At 37.7% G+C, this 23,032-nt stretch overlaps 1 protein-coding gene across 1 annotated transcript in view; it reads left to right on the forward strand.

Moving 5' to 3' along the window:
• LOC149845455 (BRCA1-associated RING domain protein 1-like) overlaps nt 1-11,277 on the forward strand; it is a 45,711-nt gene extending 34,434 nt beyond the window's left edge. Inside the window, exons 7-13 of the mRNA XM_089987996.1 lie at nt 8,037-8,223; nt 8,324-8,403; nt 8,929-9,055; nt 9,388-9,553; nt 10,131-10,249; nt 10,847-11,182; nt 11,269-11,277. Of these exons, the coding sequence (XP_089844122.1) occupies nt 8,037-8,223; nt 8,324-8,403; nt 8,929-9,055; nt 9,388-9,553; nt 10,131-10,249; nt 10,847-11,182; nt 11,269-11,277 (1,024 nt within the window). The remainder of the gene's footprint in view (nt 1-8,036; nt 8,224-8,323; nt 8,404-8,928; nt 9,056-9,387; nt 9,554-10,130; nt 10,250-10,846; nt 11,183-11,268) is intronic.
• Nucleotides 11,278-23,032: the final 11,755 nt, after the last annotated feature.

Below are 23,032 nucleotides of genomic sequence, written 5' to 3' on the forward strand. Positions count from 1 at the left end.
AATAATGCTGGTGCATATAATCTCGAAGATGAAAATTTTCCAAACTCTTGTGTGACTTGATGTAGAAGATATGCTTTTGGAAAAAGTCTTGTCATACACATATTTCTATGTCTTGATAGCTCTGGGTCTAAATTTGGAGGGACACGACCAATACCACCAGCCTGCCACTTATTTGCATAATATTTTGGATTAAGAGAATGTGCCATGCAATGCAAAGGAGTGTTGCTCTTATCCCATCTTCTGACAAAAATTGAATGAATATGATTAAAAAAATCTGAATCATCCAATGCAGGATTTTTTCCTTCTTGCATGAAAACTATAGCTTGTATTTTTTCAATCATATTATCCCACATTTCATAAACTCTGTGAAGCATGGGCTCATCTTTATCAACTTCTCTTAACATTTCTCAAATAGGTTGCGTAAATTGAAGGAAGTATACCACTCTGTCCCAAAACTCATCATCAAGAATGAATTTCTTAATTTCTTGAGCCTTCATATCATCATCAACACGATAGAATGTCCAATTTTCATCAGTCACCATGTTAATCAAAGCATTCTTCACTCTTTTAATCCTCTTCATCATCACAATGATGGAAGCAAAACGTGTTTCAGCGACCTTCAACAATTTCAAATCAGAATGCCTATTAAATATAGCATTAGCACGATGGTGGTTAACAACAAAATTCCTAATGCTTTTGACATTTCTTTCTAAATCTTCAATCCATGAACATAAAACATATGCTTGTGAATTTTCTTCTTCTTTGGGGTTGCATATGCTCTTTAGGGCTAGATTTAAGCTGTGTGCTACACAGGGAGTCCAAAAAATATGAGGGTACTCACTCTCCAAACTCAACGCTGCACTTTTACAAACTGGAGCGTTGTCAGTAATGATTTGTACCACTTTCTGATCACCCATTTTTTTTATCACTTCTATAAACAATCCCTTCAAATACTCTGCATTTTTATATTCCCCAGATGCATCAACTGCTTTCAAGAATATTGGGCCACTAAGCGAACAAGCAATGAAATTGATTAATGGACGCCTTTGAATATCTGTCCATCCATCAGACACAATGAAAACTCCATTTTGCTCCCATGAATATTTTTTAATTTCTAGCAACCTCTCCACATTTGCCCTCTCTTCTGCAAGAAGTGTGGTTCGTATTTTTTCTAAACTTGGAGGCACATAACCACTCAAATTACAATTTGCCAAGGATGTTACTAAATCCTTCCAATAAGGATTTTTAGCCGCATTAAATGGGAGTGAACCAGAATAAAAATACCTCCCAACTTTTCTATCCAATTCTTCTCTTCCATATGTATTGAATGCTGCTTGTATCGTTCCTCTACCTCCTACATTGGCTTTTTTTTTTTTCAGCATCTTCTTGGTGGCTTGCAAATGGCACACTGACTGCAGAAGAATCGGCCATTGCCTTTCTCTTCTCATATTCTTCTTGTATTTTCTTGTATTGTCTTCGTATTGCCTCATCAACTTTTCTGCAAGCTGAAATGCCATGTCCTGGTATCTTCAACAAATGAGCCTTCACTCTTGTGTAAGACCCAACAAAATCTCTTTCGCAGAGCTTGCATCGAAATCTCTTGTTTCCACCACCTCCTTCTCCAGTTTTTGCGAGTTTATCTACATGTACCCATAGTGGCCCCACATCATCAATCACACTGCAACTATCAACAAAAATAGCAGCAGAACTCGCATGTTGGGATGAGGATGACGCAAGTCTTTTCCCTTTGTCCGTCATTTTTATCCTGAAAACACAAAAAAAAAATACATTACAATTTTCAAATCAATTCGAAAACACAGGGAGAAGGGGGGGCTCAGCCCCTCCCCTGCCAACCCAACAAGAGAGCGAGAGCGAGGGGGGCTCGGCCCCTCCCCTGCCAACCCAACAAGAGAGCGAGAGCGAGGGGGGCTCGACCCCTCCCCCTGCTGAAAACAGAGGGAGCAGGGGGGGGGGGGGCTCAGCCCCTACCCTGCCGACCCAAAAAAAAAATAGATGGAGGAGGGGCTCGGCCCCTCCCCTGTCGACCCAAAAAAACAACAAATGGGGGAAGGGCTCGGCCCCTCCCCTGTTGACCCAAAAAAAAAACAACACTGTCGACCCAAAAAAAACAACACATGGGGGAGGGGCTCGGCCCCTCCCCTGTCGACCCAAAATAAACAACACATGGGGGAGGGGCTCGACCCCTCCCCTGTCGACCCAAAAAAAACAACACATGGGGGAGGGGCCGAGCCCCTCCCTGTCGACCCAAAAAAAACAACACATGGGGGAGGGGCCGAGCCCCTCCCCTGTCGACCCAAAAAAAACAACACATGGGGGAGGGGCTCGGCCCCTCCCCTGTCGACCCAAAATAAACAACACATGGGGGAGGGGCTCGGCCCCTCCCCTGTCGACCCAAGAAGAGAGTGAGAGAGGGTACCTGCGAAAGGAGAGGATGAGCTGAGACGATGAGCCGAGAGGAGGAGCTGGGGCAGCGGCGGCGGAGCTGGGGCGGCGGAGCTGGGAGAGAGCTCGAGCTCAGGGGAAGATAGAGGAGAGATTAGGGCAAAAACAAATTTTTGCCCTAATCCTCCTTTTCATCGGGGATTTTTTTTTTTTACGCCCAAATCGTGGACAAAAATGACCCTGGGTGCGTTGACCGCACCCAAAATCGTGTTGACTGCACCCGGTGCCGCACCCGCACGCGCACCCGCGTCGCGTCGACGCGGGTGCGGCATATGTTTTGCCGAGTCCCTATGACATAGGTCACAACATAACTTAGTGGGTCCTTGAATCTGAATCCCCATGTCTTGTAAGAGTTGATGAATCTACACAATTTCCATGGTTGCGGATGCCATGGCTCGATATTCTGCATCTGTGGATGATCGAGACACCTTTTGTTGTTTCTTGCATCTCCATGAGATTAATGATTCACCTAAAAAAATGCAAAAACCTGTAATGGAGTGACGGTTATTTGGGTCACCTCCCCAATCAGAGTCAGTATATGCAATTAAATTTAACTCAGAGGACAATGAAAGAAAGACTCCATTATTTAAGGTTCCCCTTATGTATCTGACAATTCGGAGAACGACGCCCATATGGTCAGATGTAGGAGCATGCTGGAATTGGCTTGCAGTGTGCACGACATGCGAGATGTCTGGCCTTGTGATGCTAAGATACATTAGAGACCCCACAAGTTCTCGGTAGGGAGTAGGATCCTCCAAAGGAATCCCATCATTGATCTTCATCTTTGATCCCACAATTTCAGGAGTCTCACAGATTTTATCGTCAGAAATACTTGATCTTTCAAGAATCTCACATGCAAGTTTAGTTTGAGACAAAAAATAGCCTCTATGAGAGTAGGCTACCTCTATACCAAGAAAGTATGTCAAATACCCCAAGTCTGACATTTCAAACCTTTCTTTTAAAGTAGTTTTAATACTTTTGATGCCCTTTATGTCACTACCTGTTATCAACATGTCATCAACATACAGTAATAAAATCACAATTCCTGCATTAGACCTTTTAACAAACAGAGCAGTGTCAGTATAGCATAAAGTAAAACCTTCTTGAATCATAACCTTATTAAATCGATCATACCAAGCCTTAAGAGTTTGTTTTAAACCATAGAGTACTTTTTGCAAACGAAGGACTTTTCCCTTCGGTATGTCCATGCCAGGAGGAGAATCCATGTAAACTTCTTCATTAAGATCCCATTTAAAAAAGCATTTTTAATATCCATTTGGTAAATATTCCATTTTTTAATAGATGCAATGGTGATCAAACATCTTACAGCGACCATCCTAACAACGAGGGCAAATGTTTCTTCGTAATCAATATCGTATTCTTGGCTATATCCTTTTGCGACAAGGCGGGCTTTATATCTTTCAAGAGTGCCATCACTCTTGGTTTTGACTTTAAAAACCCATCTACATCCTATTTATTTCTTTTCTTTTGAAAGATATTGAAAGATCCAAGTTTTAGCTTTGTTGAGGGCTCTAAGTTCGTCATCCATGGCGTCCCTCCATTCTATCATTTTTTTAGCTTCTTCAAAATTCCTAGGCTCTTGATATGAGTGAATGGCACTGAGACATGCCCTATGTTTTGGGGAGAAGGATTCATAGGATATAAATCTAGAAGGATTTCTCCTAGGTCTTTCGGTTCTTCGAGAGTGGTTGGAAGGTTCACTAAGGTCACTATACTTCTCTATTGCATTTCTAAAAGTACTTTTATCTCTATGTGTACAGGTAATTGGTTCAATTGTTATTTCTTCTTCATGTTGGATGGGTTGTGGAATACTTTCACTTAAGTCTTCATCCTCATTTAATTCGTCATCGCTAAACAAATCTTTGTTCCTAGATAATAACTCAAACAAAAAGGAGTAGTCAGCATTATCTTCATGAGTTTTATGTTCTTCAAAACCACTCCTATTTTCTAAAAAGGTTACGTTTCTTGAGACATGCGGTTTGTCGTTTTTAATATCATAACACCTAAATCCTTTTTGTGTTTCGGAATATCCCAAAAATGCACAAGGGATAGCTTTGAGAGATAGTTTATCATTCTTATCGGTGAGGACAAAACATTTACAACAAAAAATTCTTAGTCTATTATAGTCGGGTTCCTTTTTGTACAAGGTTTCAAAAGGAGATATTTGATTCAAATTTTTTTAAGGAAGTTGATTTATGAGATAAACCGATGCAAGAGCCGCTTCGGCCCAAAATCTTTTTGGAATTCTTTGAGAAATGAGTAAGATCCTTGTAGTTTCTATTATATGTCTATGTTTTCGTTCGGCTAGTCCTTTTTGTTGAGGTGTTTTGGGGCAAGACCTTTGATGAACGATTCCATTATTTTCAATGTAAATTTTGAACTCATTTGAAATGTATTCTTTTCAGGAGTCGGTTCTAAAAATTAGTAATTTACTATTGAATTGATTTTGTATTATCATATGAAAAACCTTAAAGATTGAAAAAACCTCATGTTTATGCTTCAGGAAGTAAATCCAACTATATCTTGAAAAGTCATCAACATAGATAACATAATATGAAAAACCTCCTTTAGATACTACGAGTGCCGGTTCCCATACATTCGAATGCTCAAATTCAAAAGGCTTAGATGAAAACATAGTTCTTTGTACAAAAGGTAAGCTTCTCATTTTACCAAGAATACAATCATTACAATTGAAATTGTGTTTACATAAAGTTTTAGCAAAATGTAAATGAGAGAGCTTGACAATATTTGGATGCCTAAGGCGTTTATGCCAAACATTTATATCTTTATGTTGGGCAATATTACAAAAAGATTGTTTTGGAATTTGAAGAAATTCCATGAAGTATAGATCTCCCTTACTAAAGCCTTTCCTAATCAACTTCCCGGACTGGTGATCCTGTATCCAACATTTATTTGATGAGAACTTGATATCACACTCATGATCCGATAGTTGAGAGACGGAAAGCAAATTTAAATTCAATTTTGGGATAAATCTAACTTTAGGAATAGAAAATCCTTGTTTTTCAAAATCTCCAATTCTTTTTATTTCAAGAGAAGCCCCATCCGCGGTAGAAACAAAAGAAGGGAAAAAATTCTTTGAGTATTTAGAAATATCAAAAACATTTGGAGTCATATGAAATGATGCACCCGAGTCTAAGAGCCAAAGAGTCTTACCGGGAGGAGAGAAGGTGGTCATGGCGGCTCCGGAGACGGATCTCTTGATGAGTGGTTGAAGAACTTCCATGATTTGATTTAGAGATAAAGTGTCATGGTTGGAGGTTGAAGGTCCTTCCTCTTTGATTGGTTAGAAAGTTGTAGACATAGCCACCATCTTTTTCCATTTATGACATATCGGTTTAATGTGTTCTGGTTCTTTACAAAAGTGGCATATGATCTTGCTATAGTCTCTTCTTCCATAATGCCCACCATTTTCTCTTCCTCAATTTTTGTTGAAGTGAAGGGGTTTATATGTTTTAACATTATTCCCCGGTCTTGATACGGCATAAGCACCCTCATCCTCATCCTTCGAAAGAACGGCCAACACACTTTGATTGGTTTTATTCATCCCAATCTAGTTTCTTCTCCACTTAGTTTGGTAAGCACATCTTCCAATGGGAGAGAAGAAAACAAAGACAAAAGAGAGGACCTAGTTTGTTCGAATTCGGGTCTAAGCTCATTTAAAAAGTTGAAGAGGTGATTCTCTTCTAATTGTTTGGCTCTTAATTCAATTGCCTCTCCACTCCATTTAGGTTCTTGGAGAGCAAGTTCATCCCAAACCGTGGATAACTCGACAAAGTTTTCTCTAATGGTCATTTCACCTTGTTGAAGAGTTAATGCCTCTTTTCGTAGATAATATTTATGGAACAAGTCTCTTGAAGTATACATTCTTTCAAGATACTCTCATACTTGAAACACTTTCTTGAACTTCAAGATATTGACATTTATTTTTGTTTCAACGGAAGAGAAGAACCACAAAAGAATTTTGTAGTTCTTCATCTCTCATTCTTCATGCTTTTTGTTGTATTCTTCAAAGGTTTTTTCTCTCTCTTCACCATCAAGAACCTTGATTTCTCCTCTCTCCATAATGGTGATCTTAGGTTTGGGTTCAGGAATGGTTCCTTTGACGTATCCCCAAAGACCTTTCTCCTTAATATGAGCCTCCATATTCTCGGCCCAAACATGATAGTTGGAGCCGTTTAATTTAAAATTTAGTGAAAAATGCGACTCTTTTTCACCCATTAGAGAGAGAAGAGTGGAGAAAAAATGCGTACCACAAAAAGTTTTTCAAATCTTACTTGACGTAAGATTCTTCTAAAATATTGGAGAAGCAAGATCCACCACTTCAAACTTCAAAACACCAAAGGCACGTTTTTTGAGGGACTCGAAAAACGAAGAATCCCACAATCCTCTATCACCAAATACCATGTGAAAATATCTCATAAAGAGGTAGTGTGCAGCCCAAGCTCCAATTCCACAAAGGGACATGTGCACAAAGGCACAAAAACACTTAGAACAAAATGTATCCAAGGTACAAATGAAGAACACATGCAAAAATATAAAGAATTTTATTGAACAATTGGAGAACAATGCTCCAAGCATAGAATGAATTTACAATAGGGGTTCAACCCCTTTTATAGAGAAGAGGAAGCCTTGGAGGGGCTCCCACTAGACGTTGGAGCCCCTCCAATGGTTAGAAATCTAACCGTTGGAGGGGTCCAACATCTAGTGTTGGACCCCCTCCAATGTTGACTAAGTCGAAAAAGAAAAAAAAAAGGAAAAGAAAAAGAAAAAGGGAAAAAGAAAAAGGGAAAAAGAAAAAAGGAAAAACAAAGAAAAGAAAGAGAAATAAATTACAAACATATTTATGCGTAAAACAGTAAAAAGACAAAAATACCCCTGGGGTTACATGAAGCAATATATATATATATATATATATATATATATATATATATATATAACGATAGATACATATACATATATGCATGATACATATATGTATATGTATCTCTCGTTACATACATATAAAAATATATGTATATAACAGGAGATACAATTTAACAATAGCTGTTGGGACAGCCCAACTAGCCATTGGGCTAGTCCAATGGCTAGTTGGGCTAGACCCTTTGTATTCCTTTTGGCTCTATATAAGGGGATTCTTCCCTATGTAGTGTCATGCTTTTCTAAGCATTCTTCACATCAATAAACACTTATATTTTTTATGTTGTAGCCCTTAGTGGCTTGTGTTTGTGAGATTCATCGTGGATTTGTATTTTGCCCATAAGTGACACTTTGTGTTTGTACTCTTGTAAGTCCTTAGAGACATTATCTTGTACTCTTTTCTTGTTTCATTACAAAAACCCTTTTCAGAGTTTAACAACAGTTGTGATTACAATCACTTAGCAAATCAGGAAAGCAATTGCTGATGTATTATATGCTTTCTGGTACCTATCAATAAATTTAAGAGGCTATTTTTCTCTTTCTGTTTTCCGGTTTTGTAATTCTTCGAAGATTGAGATTAGGAATGCCACATCAAATGTCCATTGATAATGCAGGGCTCCTCAGATATACTATGAGAATGAAACTATCAAGAATTTGGAATCTGAAATTGTGCGGAGTGCAAAGCTAAAATGCAGCAGATGTGGACAAAAGGGAGCAGCTCTTGGGTGCTTAGCAAAGAGTTGTAGGAGGACCTTTCATGTGCCATGTGCTGTGGAAATTTATGATTGCCGGTGGGATTGTGTAAGGCGTCATGATTTGTCAAATTTTCTCTTTTTAATGAGGTTTTATTCCCACCTTTGATCCTTGAAGTGCTTTTTTAATGATTGTTGTGTTTTCACAGGAAAATTTTGCAATGTACTGCCCTGCTCATTCCTCCCTAAAGTTTCCCGGTGAAAAGACTAAGCCTGGAAAGAGGCGCCGGTAAACTCTCCCTTTGAAGTTGATTTAACTTGCTAAATGAGGTGCCAATAAACATGAGCTGTGATAAATATGCATTTTGTTCAATATTTACTGTTTATTTCTACCTCATTATTCTTTAGAAAATCACCCCAAACTTGCTACCACTGTATTCAGTATCAAGTTATAAATTCTGTACTTTACCGGGCCTCTGATCCGATTTGAACTGAGGTGAAGAGTTTACCAGGTTAAGGACTTGGTCTCTCTCTCTCTCTCTAAATGGTAATGAACAGCTTGGGTTGCTAACTTATCAGAAGTTAGGTAGTCTATTCCAATTGTTAAGAAGCTCTTTCTTTTTTGGTCTTTGTTTTTCCTATATACCTTTGCACTGAAGCACAACTCAATCATGTTGTTCAAGTTCTTCTTGAGTCTGTATGTCTTTCAACAGAAATTCATTGTCAAGTTGGTTATGGTGCTTGGTTTGGTGGATTTGAATGTTGATTTGAGGATTTGTATGCTGAAAATTCTTTGCTTATATTATTTTTCTAGAGCATCACTTGAATCATCAAGAACTTTCTATCCTATACCAAACCAGGATAGAAGGAAATGGACAGCCCAATTTGACAAATCAAAAGGATGGGTGCTTTGTGGGTCTGCACTGACTGCTTCAGAGAAGGTAAATGATACGCTCGAATTGCACATTTCATGTTCTTTTATTTCTCCATCTCTTTTTGTGGAAAGATGGCCATGATTAGGTAGTGGCCTTGTGGGGGACTATATATGGTATTGAAGCTTAGTAGCTTTAATGATTGCTCAATACTTTGTATAGTAGATGCTGTATGTTTGGTTGTGCTTTTCTACTGTAAGACTAGTTAAAAATATCTGCAACAATATAGTTTTTTTTAACAAAGACGAACATCACTATACATTTGTTAAAAGTTCTGATTACTTCGGATTTCATATGCAATATATATTTTAAGTCTTCAAAATATTTTTGTTGTTCTGTAGGATTATGTCGCAGAATTTGCACGGCTAACTGGTGCAGTCGTCTCTAAGGCATGGGACCATAATGTCACACATGTCATTGCGTCTGTTGATGAGAATGGTTGCTGTAAGAGAACTTTGAAGGTGCTCATGGCTATCTTGGCTGGGAGTTGGATTGTGAATATCAATTGTAAGCTCAACACTTGCTGCCATAATCTATCTAAAGAAATGGACACACTTATTTTGACTTGTTGCTTGATACAGTCTTGTTGATGCTGTTATTTCCTTTTCTATTTTTAATAGTTTTTTAAACATATTTCTCTATTTCTTGCTTTAACCATCAAATGAAAGCTTGATAGGATCTTTTTTTGCTGGTCACTACAATAAGTAGATACATCATTTGATGAAATCAATGATACTATACCACCGATTCACCATCATAATTTTATGGCAGTAGTCAATTATTGGTTGCTTTTTGTACTCTAAGTATCCCTCTTCCAAATGCTTCAAAATATGAACTTTACGCATCACTCTACAGCATACTTTAATTTCTTATTATCTTTCAAATGCACTTTTCCCTTATTTGCTATAACTCGTTAAATCATAAAAAAACTCATTGAAGAGGAAAAACAATGCAAATCATTGTCTTTTGAAGTGAAACACTCAGAGAAGCAGCCACTTAAAGTCTGTTATCAATCTAGTAATGTGTGTCATGCAACCAGAAAATGCATACTTGGTATTTTACTGTGCCAAGTTCTTGATTACAGGGATCAAAGCCTGCATGGAAGCTATGTGTCTAGTCAATGAAGAACCTTATGAAATAGATCATGACATTCATGGATGTTTTGAAGGTCCAAAATGTGGAAGGCACAGAGTAATGGCTAAGGTTCTCTCTCTCTCTCTCTCTCTCTCTCTCTCTCTCGTCATGGTCCTATATCATCCACGTCAGATCGGCCAGGAACCAATAGGATGGCACCAACCATGATGCTGGAATGTTTTCAGGTTTTTCTTTTTTCAGATAACTGGGGAAAAACTACCTTGCTCCTTGAGTTCATTGGCGTAAAGCCTCAGCCCCCCTTGCCCACCAGAAAACATTTAGCTTTGGCTTCGTGGCAAGGAACACACACCTGTTGTTTTTGAACTTGTGACGTCCTTGCATCAATTTCAGCAGCATTCTATGGTAATGAGAGTGCATTTCATAGGTCCAATCTGTCCTTGCAAAAGTTATCTACGAAACCATGCTTCCCCTCTTACAGCAGGAGAATTTTCACAAGTATTACAACTGCTAAATGGAAAAAGCAGATAACCTATGCTATTTTCAGTATTTTTCTTTTTTTATGAAGGCATTATCTATTTGAAGAACGAACATTATGCATCATTGCACATACAGACACAAGCACACACATACACACATCACACCTAGACAGGGGCGGAGAATCTAGCTAGAACATAAGCCATTTGTATCCTGAATTTGGTTATGCAGGAACTTCCGCTTTTTAATTGCCTAGATTTCTATTTTGTTGGTGATTATGAGGCTTCTTACAAAGGCTATCTACAAGATCTGGTGCTGGCAGCTGGGGGTGGTGTCCTACAAAGTGATTCCTTTTCCCCTCTCTCTGAGAACCAGTCAAATTCTAAAGCCTTAACCATAATAGTCTACAGTGAGGTTTGTTCAGAAGGTCTTGGGTCCGCAGAAGTTGATTCAATTATGGAGCAGAGGGTCAGAGAAGCTATGTCTTTAGCTACAGATGTTGGTGCTAAAGTGATGGGTCACACACGGTTATTGGATTCCATAGCTGCATGCAGACTTCAGCCTCTGGTTTGCTGACGCAAGTTCTGTGCTAGGTAGTTTCTTTAATCTTTTGCCTTTATCTGTATGTTGTTTTTCTTTATCTCTTGTTGAAGACTACATGAGATCTGCATCATTTTAAGCGTGCATGGCGGGGTAGCCTGTGGGATCTCATTACTATAATTTGATAATATTTTTGTCCCAAGGCATGAAGCATTTGGCTATGTATGTTTAAGCAAGGTCCTATTGTTGTGCCCCAAAGGGGTTTGGCATAGTGGGATGGGGCCTAGGCCGCTAGGCAGGCAGTCTAGGTTCAAATCCCATGGGCATCATCCCTTGCGCAAGCCGAAGCGTGGTGACTCCTTGGGGGCAAGGGGAAAAGCTCATTGTTGTGGATTTTATGTATAATAGTTATAATCTATGTATTTGTGTATGACGTTGAATTTCTGGCATCTCTGAGAGAATTTATTGTAAGACTTTGATGCAGTGGAGATGCTGGCAGCGTGACACCAGTCGACTGATTGTAATGACCTAACTTTTAAGGTCGAACAATGCCTAGAATTGGAAAGGAATACCCACTGGAAATCAGTTGGCCTGTTTTCTTTTATTTGCAATAGTGGATTCAATAAACAAAAGACAGTAGGCTGAATGATAAAGTTACGTAAACAAATGCAATAAGGAATAAAACAATGGGTAAAGGCAAAGAAAAGGAAACTGCTGAACAATAAGGCTGCTGCCAGAGAAATCTGTAATCTGTCCCCCACGAAACCCTCGGAGAGGGTTTTTTAAAGACTGTTGTTGGACCCGGGTCATGGGTCCAGCTTTGGACCCAAATCACAATCCAGGTCGGCTTCAATCGACTGCTGTTTCTGTGATGTTCAAACTGGACCACGTCTGGAGTAGGTGCATAAGGGTATATCCCTGCATCGTGGCTTCGTACCTGCAATGGGATTGGACACATGTGTCTGATCGCCCTTTGTGGTGGATCGGGTGGCACGATGGATCCAATCGGGTCCTGCCCTGCATCAGACTTAAACTTTTCCTGACACATTACTGATTCCTTCGGTGTGGATCCAATCGGGTCCATGTTGCTTCATTTTAATGTTAATGGTGCAAAACTATCGGATAACTTGCCTTGCAACTTGAATCTATTTTCAAACAGTTTTTAAGATCCACAATCGTTCAGCTTGGTGCAATACATTCTTGAATGAGAAGATCAATGATTACATGCAAACCAAAGTAAATTAAATAAATGAAGGTGAGTGATTCGGCATATCACCAGATCTGCTCTGCTCCATGGATTTTTTCTCTTCTAGCATATCTTTCTTTACCAGTGGAAGAGTGACAGGGTCTTGGTTTGAACTTTGAAGTGAATCTGATTAGTTGTAAGGAAACTTCGACATTGTCTGAATACATTTATAGTGGGTCTATTTGTGTTGCTTTTAGATACCTAGTATAATTCGACCCATTTATGTAGGTGCAGATTCACAGTTGTCTTTCATACTTTCGAGGATGAACAGAAGTTGTTCTGTGTCATAATCACAAATATCAGCAACTTTTTTAAAATTGTGAGGATGATATTATATCAAGAAAGACATGATTTTTTCAAAATATCACCTGTTTTAAAAATGTTGCTTTTCATCCAATATTAACATGATAAAAACACTTTTGCCTTAATGTCAACTTTTGCCTAATTTTACATTATTAATAATTTTTTATTTATATATCTTATATAAACTGATATTTTCTTGCGATTCTTCCAAGAAAGCATATTTTCAAAATTTTGTGAGATTTTCCCTCATCGGCATTTTCCTGAAAACAGGAATTGTGACTATGTTCTTTGTTAGTTTTCTAGCTTGTAATGAGAGGTATTCTTTAGCAGCTCTCTCTCTCATGGAGAAGCATGCTCGACTTCAAATTGCTTGTGGGGTCTGCTCCTAGCATTTCCCATCAATTCTTCTTGTGTTGCCCATAGAGAACTGGACCTTGCCTAGCCTGTCAAGGTCGTACCAGTTACATGAGACATGTCTAATGAGTTTCTGCATTGTATTATGGGTTAAGTTTGCTACAATAGATTGTACCTACAGTATATATATATATATATATATATATATAAAAGCTTCTGTGGCACCACCGTAGCTTATGGTGGTACACATTTGATTTACATAGATCTATGCTCCAAATGCAAAATCTAACATTTGGATCATGCTTCACGTATTCTATTTACTATTTTCATGTGTTAAAGTGGATTAAAATATGATATTTTATACGATTTTTGGACCACCCTTTTTTGTTTGAAAGACATTTTTAGACCACCCATATTTTCATGAATTGTGAGCCATTGATTTTCAGTCTCAAAAGTATAATCTTATGATCTATTAGACATGATAAAACCTTTAACATTGGAAATAAACCATGCTAAATACATCTGTACCCACCAGTTGATGGCTAAATCTATGCAAACAAAATATTGTATACCACCCCGTGGTATCATGGTACACCACCACCGTGTGTATATATATATATATATATAGTTAGTTAGTTAAATTGAATTTTGCAGTTGTGATTTTAAAATTTATATTTCAAAGGTATGCTTGGTCTTGAATTTTGTCAGTTGACCTTACTGCTTGATTGCTTAAAGAAAATAACTAAAATACCCTGATTCTTAAAACAGAGAGAGAGAGAGAGATCCCAGCCATTGCCTCATCACCACCACCATTGCCCAAATTTGAGAGCGAGAGATAGCTGCCCCATTGGCTCATCACCATCACCATTGCCCAAATTTGAAAGAGAGAGCTCTGCCCCCATTGCCTCGTCACCACCACCATTGCCCAAATTTGAGGGAGAGAGATTGCACCATCACCACCACCATTTCTCTCATTTTTTAGAAAGAGAGACATCACATCATTTGCCCTCATTTTTTACAGTGTGTCCGACGTGGACTCTCTCTCTCTCTTAAGAACCAAGGTATTTTAGTCATTTTCTTTACTCAGTCAAGGTCAACTGACTGAATTCAGGACCAAAAGTGTTTTTGAAATATAAGTTTTAAAAGTAGGCAGTTAAATGTTATAATTGAAAAATTAGGTGCCTTTTTGTAAATAGCTGATAAGTCAGGTGTTTTTTTTTTTAAAATTATTCTTATGAATATTCATGATTCCGTAGCATCATTCTTATTAGTAATAACTGCACGATGCCATCCCGAGCACCTAGTGGAGGATGAATTTACATTTAGCTGTCTTATGTTTTAAATATTTAAGGAAAACTCCTCATTTTTAAAAAAATTGCCTGGTTGGTCATTTGTGTTACTTTTACTTTTTAAAATTATTTCTGTGCTCTTGACCGTAACTTCAAAAATGCTAGGCTGCACATTCAATAATTCAAATAAAAAAGGTTAAGACTGTCATTTTTTGTTTTTTTGAGGACAGTTCACTACCACCGAAGCGGGTAATCTCTGGGTGGGGTCATTGATGCCCAAGGCCTTATGGAACCCACCTGTGAAAGGCACCTACACACCTGGTAGGAGACTACTGGGTCATTTAAAGAGTTTTTTTGATAGTCAAGCTGGGGTTAGTCCGACCTAGGGGTGGCAAAACCTGACACGACCCGCCAACCCGCCTCTTAGGCGGGTTCGGGTTGGGCTTAAGCCAATCCGTTTAATAAATGGGTCGACCCGTGTAACCCATTTATTAAACAGGTCGGGTTCGGGTTGGGGGTATGCCAACCCGCCAACCCGACCTGCCAACCCGTCGACCTGCGAACCTGAGAACCCGTTTACCCGACCCAACCCATTTATTAAATGGGTTGGCGGGTCGTGTCGGGTTACCCGTTTATTAAACGGGTCGGGTTCGTGTTTGCCACAGCCGACCTGTTTAATAAACGGGTCGGGTTCGGGTTGAGGTATGCTGACCCACCAACCCGTCGGGTCGACCCACCAACCCGACACGATTGCCACCCCTAGTCCGACCCCTGCCAGTTATACAACTATACCATTGGGTTTTGAACCTGCAACGTCCCAGCACAAGGTGACATGCACCAGCTGTTCCTACCAGACAAGCGGAGCCTCCGATGGTGACATTTAAAGAGTTAAGTAAAGCTAGGTGATATAAAAATTAATTTACACGGTCATACAATTTTTTCATACGGTAGGCATCTATCTTAAATATTTCAAAACCAAGGCAGCTAAGCAAATTTTTTACATACCTTAGGTGCTTATGTGCAAATTTTACCCATTTGATAACAAAAACCTTCCATGTTGCTCATTTTGACTTGGTATGGCAATGCAACAAATAAAATTGCGTACTGCAACCAGGAAACGACTGGAATGCAATAAACACCACTCTTAGTTGATACCCCATTGGTAGTTAAGCTGAGCCACAATTATCTTTGGCTCTTTCAAATGTCAATTATGACCTGTGGAAGCATTTAAAACAGGATGTCAGTAGCTCATGCTTGTTTCAATTTGTTTACCAAATGCAAAGGCCCCTCGTTTCCACAAAAAGAATAGCTCTGTTTGGGAGCTGGAGATGGGATTTAATGAGGGTATAATTAATACCACCTACCCTCAAAGGTGTTTGGAAACTCTGATTTGGGAGACGAGGAGATTGAGAGTGGAGATGGGCCATTGTTAACTACATCCTCACAAGAATGTTGTTGACAACTCTCATCAACCCTTTCATCTTCCCTCCAACACGAGCCTAAGACATGAGTGGCTCATGGTTATTTGAATTTGTTTTGCAACTTTATGTTCATTTCAATAGATGTCACTGCCCCTCAGCCGTGAACCATAAACATGGTTCTTTGATGGCTTTCTTAGAAAGTTCCTCCAGTCATCTAAAGGCCCAATGAGCAGGAAAAAAAGGCATGCCAAGCTAAATAAAAAAGGATTGTTTAAGAATGAGCAATGCACGGTTAGTATCAAGCTCCAATATGGGATGAGTTTATGCTACGATAGTTTATCTTTTCATTATTTTATTTAATGTTGATATGGAAGCGGCTTTTGATACAATGTCAATGGACAATATGGACAAGTTAGATTGGTGCAAACCTACTTGACTTTTCTGAATAACCAGGGAGCTCATTGGTTCAAACTTGTAGCCACAATTGCTGGTGCAAGTGCAACTAGCTAAAAATAGAAAGCCTTCTGAATCTAATTGAACAATAATGGCCATAAGAAAACCATAGAAAGAGAATTGGCTAGAGTAGGCTTGAAGAACTGTTGAAGCTTCATAACTAGTCTCAATAAATGGCGCCAGAAGCGTGACTCCAATGAAAAATTTCAGACCTGATAAGGTTCTTATATGTAAAGAGAAAGATATTTAATGTAAAAAGCCCCAAATTAAAGTTCATACTATTTAGGGCTGGACTGTGGGCCAGTCCGAACAGGTCGGGCTTGGGCCTAGTTTTTGGAAGAAGGCCCAACCCGAAACAGGCTTAAACCCGACCCGACAAAATCATGGGTTGGGTCAGGCCAGCCCGCGGGCTTCATATATATATATATATATATATATGGAGTCAAGTATGTGATTCAAAGAATGGAACCATCTTGGATCCCACCTATTCTTTTGCATTTTTAAAGTTTTCGCCAAAAAAGCATATGAATTCAAGGAAACTGGATCCATAAAGGAAATGTTAATTCACATATTGGAGCAAAAAAAAAAGTTAAAAACTCGACCGAAAATATTGGGTGCACTCTACGGTAAGGTATACTCTCTAACTGAATCTCATAGCTGTGAGCTTTAGTTGACGAATTTGGCCATATAAGTTTGCTCAACGTGATCCATTTATTAAGAAATGCACTTTGGATTGGATGATTTCAATGTAAAAAATGATTTTCTTAATAGTGAACTGTTCATGCATTATAGACCGCTGAAGTTTGTAGATCTTAGAAAAACTTTTTTTTAAAAGTTGTAGCTCTTAGAAAATCAACTTGTACAACACGATCAGACGATAAAAAACATGCATGCTTTTCACTAAACAAACCATATAAATAATGTCTGTAGGACAAGATCCACAAAAAAAATGTGATGGAATGAGTGTTTTCTACTAGAGGATATGGTACAACTCAGGGTAGCCAGTATTTTCTAAAAACAATGAAACAACACATGTACATTTGGTTGCTTGTGGGGTGCTGCGCAAATGCCATTCACTTTCTAAATCTCATGAGAACTTGAATCTCATGAGGTCTCTTGAGATTCGAGTTCTCACACAAATGATATTCACTTTTTAAAACGATTCTCATTCGCAAAGACAAATGAGATTCATTCTCATGAGGGTACTTTTTAGGTTTGGTTGCTTTTGAAAGCAAATGAGATTCACTTTATAAAGTGTATGAGGAAGTGAATCTCATGTGATCGAACCTAACTTACCCTTAGACTTCTAGGTTCATGTGTGGAGGAAGAGCATGTATGAACGTGACCAAGTTCATGATCTCTTAACATTTGTATAAGTAGAAAAGGTCGAAACTTTATAGATCATTAAGTTAGTTGGATTACCCACACCCTTAATCTATGTTAGGGGCACACCATTTTGGCTGCATGTCCCTAGTGACACGCTGACTTAGATACTGACAGGTACAGCATTATTTTAATATTTTATTATGTTTTAATTTTATTTCAATAAAAAGCTGTTTTTAATATTAAAATATCCAAAAAAATTTTATTGATTAAATTTTTTTAAAAGTTCTGTATCCTTGTGTCCCATTTTTTGAATTTTTTTTGAACTTTCTATTTGAATCCGAATCCCGGGTCCTTGAGTCCACAAATCATTGTGACATAGCCCCTTAATATGTCCATGTCAGCTTACAAAGAGGAGTCACATGAACTCCTGCCAAGGTATCTTGGAAGGACCACATCTCATGAAGAAAAACTGCTCACTGTAACAGTTCAAACTTCAAGATCCAAGATCCTGTCATCCAACATAGATGACCAAAAGTACACATATATTGACATTGCTTTTCTTATCTGCCAAACTGCCACCACGAATGAAATGTCAAAAATAGAAGCATTTAAAGCTATTAAATTGAAGATAGAAGTCCAATAATCACAGGAAGATACTGATCTTTTTCCTTTTTCCCATTAAATGCAAATGGATTTGAGAGTTTTAGATTTCCTTAGTTACATTTCATGAAAAGGGTCATGTCCGTGGGGAATTTTGCACACAATGTTGCTATCCTACTCTGTCCTAATGTTATTAAAGGGGAAAACAAATAACTGTTGCATGTAATAAATTTCAAAAGATCTTTATACAATTTGTAAAATGATTATTTTATTTTGTAAAATATTTTTAAATGTTTATAAAACAACTAATTGTTTTGAGATAATCATGATCCTTGACCTTGACCTTTGAGTTTGATAATTGAGGATCACAACTGTTTCATTTTAAGCTCATGATTATCAACGTGTAGTTATCCATTTAAATTCATAAGGTGTTTTGTGAAAGAGGTGCGTCCTTTTATCTAGTAGGATATATAGTAGGAACTTTTGAATAAACACTTTTAAGAAAGCGATTGCAATCTTTTTTATCATTTGTAATATAGGGTTAATCTAGCTTTAAACTCTTTATATTAACTTCCGCAGCATTCAACTGGATAAAAGAATCAGAACACCTAAAAGGTGATGCTACTTTTAAAATATATGTTTATTTTTAAGGGTATACAAGTATTTTTTTTTGAAAGAAAAAAAATCAAGCATAAATTTAAAAAGTAACCAAAGGTATTTTTGTAATTCTTAGTAGAATGGTGAAAGTGATTTTCTAATATATATATATATATATATATATATATATATATATAGAGAGAGAGAGAGAGAGAGAGAGAGAGAGAGAGAGAGAGAGAGAGAGAGAAGGTCGCCGCTGCTAACCACTTTCCTAGCTAACCGGGCTTTCCAAGGGTTTTTCATGTTTTCCTTAAATCTGACCACAAAGATGCATTCTACCTGCTTGATTTTATAAGAATGGACTCTTGGTTTTTATAAGGTTTAAAAAATCGATGGTCTAAGATTTTTCTAAATATTCAAGGCTTAAAAGATGATTTTTATAAAAAAAATATGACCCAAATATCGTTTTCTAGCAAATAAACCGTGTCGAACACATCTATATGATTAGATTTAAATAATACACGAGGAAAAACAGCTACCACCTTATCTCTTTATATATATATATATATATATATATATATATATATATATATATATATATATATATATATATATATATATACACACACACACACGACCGCTTGTAAGGAAAATGCTGCTAATGTTAATATAAAGGATTTAAAGTTAGATTAACCTTATATTATGCTATGTAAATGGACATCTTCACTCATTGATAGGGGTGGCAATCGGGTTGGGTTGGCGGCATGGCGTGTCAGCATACCTCAACCCAAACCCGACCCGTTTATTAAACGGGTCGGCTGTGGCAAACACGAACCCGACACGTTTAATAAACGGGTAACCCGACACGACCCGCCAACCCATTTAATAAATGGGTTGGGTCGGGTAAACGGGTTCTCAAGTTTGCGGGTCAGGTTGGCGGGTTGATGGGTCGGGTTTGAAATTCCACTAGAGGGGGGGGGGGTGAATAGTGAAATATGATAAAGATCGATAAAATAAAATAATTAAGCAATAAGGCACAACACATAAAACACAGAATTTATGCTGGTTCGGTCAGTATCCAAACCTACATCCAGTCCCCAAGCAAACCACTTGAGCTTTCCACTATAACATCCGAGTCACCGGATAAATAGTACAACACCCTCTTTCTCAGAGGTCTTCTTCTCTCAACAGAGAAGGGGCACACCCTCTTCCACAGAGGTCTTCTTCTCTCAACAGAGAAGGACAACACCCTCTTTCACAGAGGTCTTCTTCTCTCAACAGAGAAGGGCAACACCCTCTTTCACAGAGGTCTACTTCTTTCAACAAAGAAGGAATACAGTGAATAACAGAGTTACAATACTTCCTATAGAACCTTCAGAATGATATGAATGCACGAATGAAAGATTCTCAGAATGTTCTGTTTGTCACTCAGAGGATACTCTTTGTCAAAGAGCTGGACTTGACTTTTTCTCTTTTCTTTCTTTTCTTTTTCTCTTTCTTTTTCAAGGCTCTCTTTTCAAATATCGAATAGGAATTTTTCTCGTTGTAAGCTCACATGTCTATTCCATTCCATTGTTTGAATAGTTTATTTGAATGTGTTTATATAGCTTTTAAAAAGTAGTCGTTACATTTTTGGAATTGTAACTTTTTGAAATGTGAAATGTTATGTCATTTCAAAAATATCTTTTAGAGAAATTCGAGAATGCCTTTTTCCATAAAAGAAGAATAGAGGGTACACTAGTCGTTGTAATATTTTAGGTAATACATATTTTATGTAAAAAGTCTATTTCTTACAATAGTACATTGAACGTTGGGTTGTAGTTTTGTCTTTATTCTAATTAATGATTTGAGGTACATTAGTACTTCTTTGCTTTAAATGAGTGTAAGTACAATGAGTGCTTTGAGATATTTATTTGTACATAGTCATGTCAAGTGTTTTCTTTATGTTGTGTTTTTCAAAGTCTCCAGAGAGAATGAGGACCAAAAGAAGGTCGACATTCTTTGAGAAGGATATTAACAAGGATTTGTTACAGGAGGTATTTAATGCTTTGTAAAGAGAATGATGACTTCAAGTAAGTCGATATTCTATGGTTTTGTAAAAAGGTAACTAGAGTTCTTTCAAAACATATTTTATTTGTTTTTCTTTTGTGTAGCCGATTTATGTTTTTGTCGTCTTCTTATAAAAAAACATTTCTTTAAAGAAGATAACTAAAGTCTTTTCAAAAAAACATATTATATTTGTTTTTCTTATGTAGCCGATTTTATATTTTTGTCTTTTTCCTACATTTCTTTTTCATGTTGTCTTGTATATAGTGTAAGGTATAATTATTATATGACAAAATATTTTTTTCATAAAAGGTTGTAAGAAGGTACAATTATTAGTTTTCAAAAAGGAGCTTTTTGAAACTATCGTATACTTTTATGATATAGTGTTTATGAATGAGTATGTAATATGCAATATGCAAGTTCCTGAAGGTTCTGTTACATATGACTCTAAAGAAGAAAAGAAGTCTTCATCTTGAGGTAGCCGATCTCTTCATTTGAGCTTTAGGAATGCATGACTCATCAAGCTTTTTCTTCAAGGAGTATGATTGCACCATATTTGTACTTGAACAGGAAGTCTCCATCCTTATTGGGTGAGATATCCTTACATCAAATACTCTTTAGATTTATGGCAAAACATATTCAGTCATAATATAACATTTTTCAAGAGGACATATTATCATATCATATAAAATCAAATGAGACAGTGTATCATATTGTGTGACATCAAAACAGAGTTTCTCAACATTCTCCCCCTTTTTGATGATGACAAAATATGCTCCCCCTGTCAAAAAGACATTATGCATAGAAATAATAATATGATAAAATGTTAATTTTTTTTTTAAAGAGAGTATTTCTCCAATAATGGAGACAGGTTTTCTCCCCCTTTGTCATGGACAAAAAGGAAGGGATCAGAGTAAGAGAGTTATTCCAGACCAAAAAATAAAAAGTACTTAAAAGTTATTACAGACAAAAAAAATGAGTTTATCTCGAAAGTGGAGGAGGCGAATGTGTTCGGTCGGCACGATTCCGCTTGCGAGTCTGCTGCAACAGGGCTTGATTACGAAGGATACGATCCTGAGAGTGCTCGATATCCATCATAGCAGAAAAGTAATTGAAGGAGGACGTTGGATCTGCTTCATCAGAGCCGGGCATGTGCAGGGACCTTAGATTGAAGGTGGTACCATCGAGGACTTGAGAGGGACGGAGGATGACTTCGTTGTGAAGGGGTACTTTGAAGTATTTGAGAATGGGAGTTATGAAACACCCAAAAAGAAGAGGCTCGAATTTTTGGTACCGAATAAAAAGGTCGAAAAGAATGGATGACCAGTTTATCGGAAGAGAAGAAAAGATTGCGTAGATAAGAAGAGAGATTTTTCGAGGAACTAATCCCTGGCGGGGAAGCTTGGGATAGATGTTGTGGAGAAGAATCTGGGCAAGTAGTTGAGCATGAGGTTGAAGATTCCTCATGTGCCACGGAAGTTGGTGCAGAGAAGTATTTTTCGAAGTACCGATCGTTCGATTGGTACTATGGTGTTAAGGTCGGTACCGGTGGAAGGTAGGTTTAGAATTCTACCTAGGTCAGAAGCATCGAAAAACATCAGCTTTCCTCGGACTTTGCTGGTGATTGAGGTTTGTTCATGATAAGTAGAGAAGTTGGTATAAAACAGTCGAACTAGTTCGGGATAAACGACAGCTTGGGGTGAAGATCCTAGTAGGGGTTTGAGTTCGGGAAGATAGGTGTCTAAGTCAAAGAGCATGAAGTCGTCAAAGTTAACCAATTTACCTTCATGAATGGGGCGAGAGCATAGTAAGTTGTAAGTGTGAAACAAGTCTGGATACCTTAGATCTGCTGCGGTAATCACATTGTTGGAGGAGGAAGAGGCCATTGCAAGAGTTTGTAAGAAAAAAAGGACTAAGGAGAGCGAGTTTGAAGTGGGTAATAGTTTGTAGGAGAATTGATAGATACGAGTGAAATTGGTATGGGATGAACCAATCCATTAAATAGAAGAATGAAAATAATTTTCATAGGTTTTGAATGACATTGGAAGTGAGTGATTTTTAGAATTTAGTCAAATAAGGAAATCCGTGAGAAGTAAGTTAAGAGGCTTGTGAATGACAAATCAAATCAAGTTTGGAGGATAGTGTATTATATTTGAGAAGAAGTCAAGGAGGACATGGTTTTGAATTATTCTTTTATATAAGAAAGAATTATCATGTGAGATTTTTATCGAATTGTGAGTTT

This window comes from Nuphar pumila, chromosome 2 (assembly GCF_984573655.1).
Source record: "Nuphar pumila chromosome 2, dmNupPumi1.hap1.1, whole genome shotgun sequence".
Taxonomy (NCBI): domain Eukaryota; kingdom Viridiplantae; phylum Streptophyta; class Magnoliopsida; order Nymphaeales; family Nymphaeaceae; genus Nuphar; species Nuphar pumila.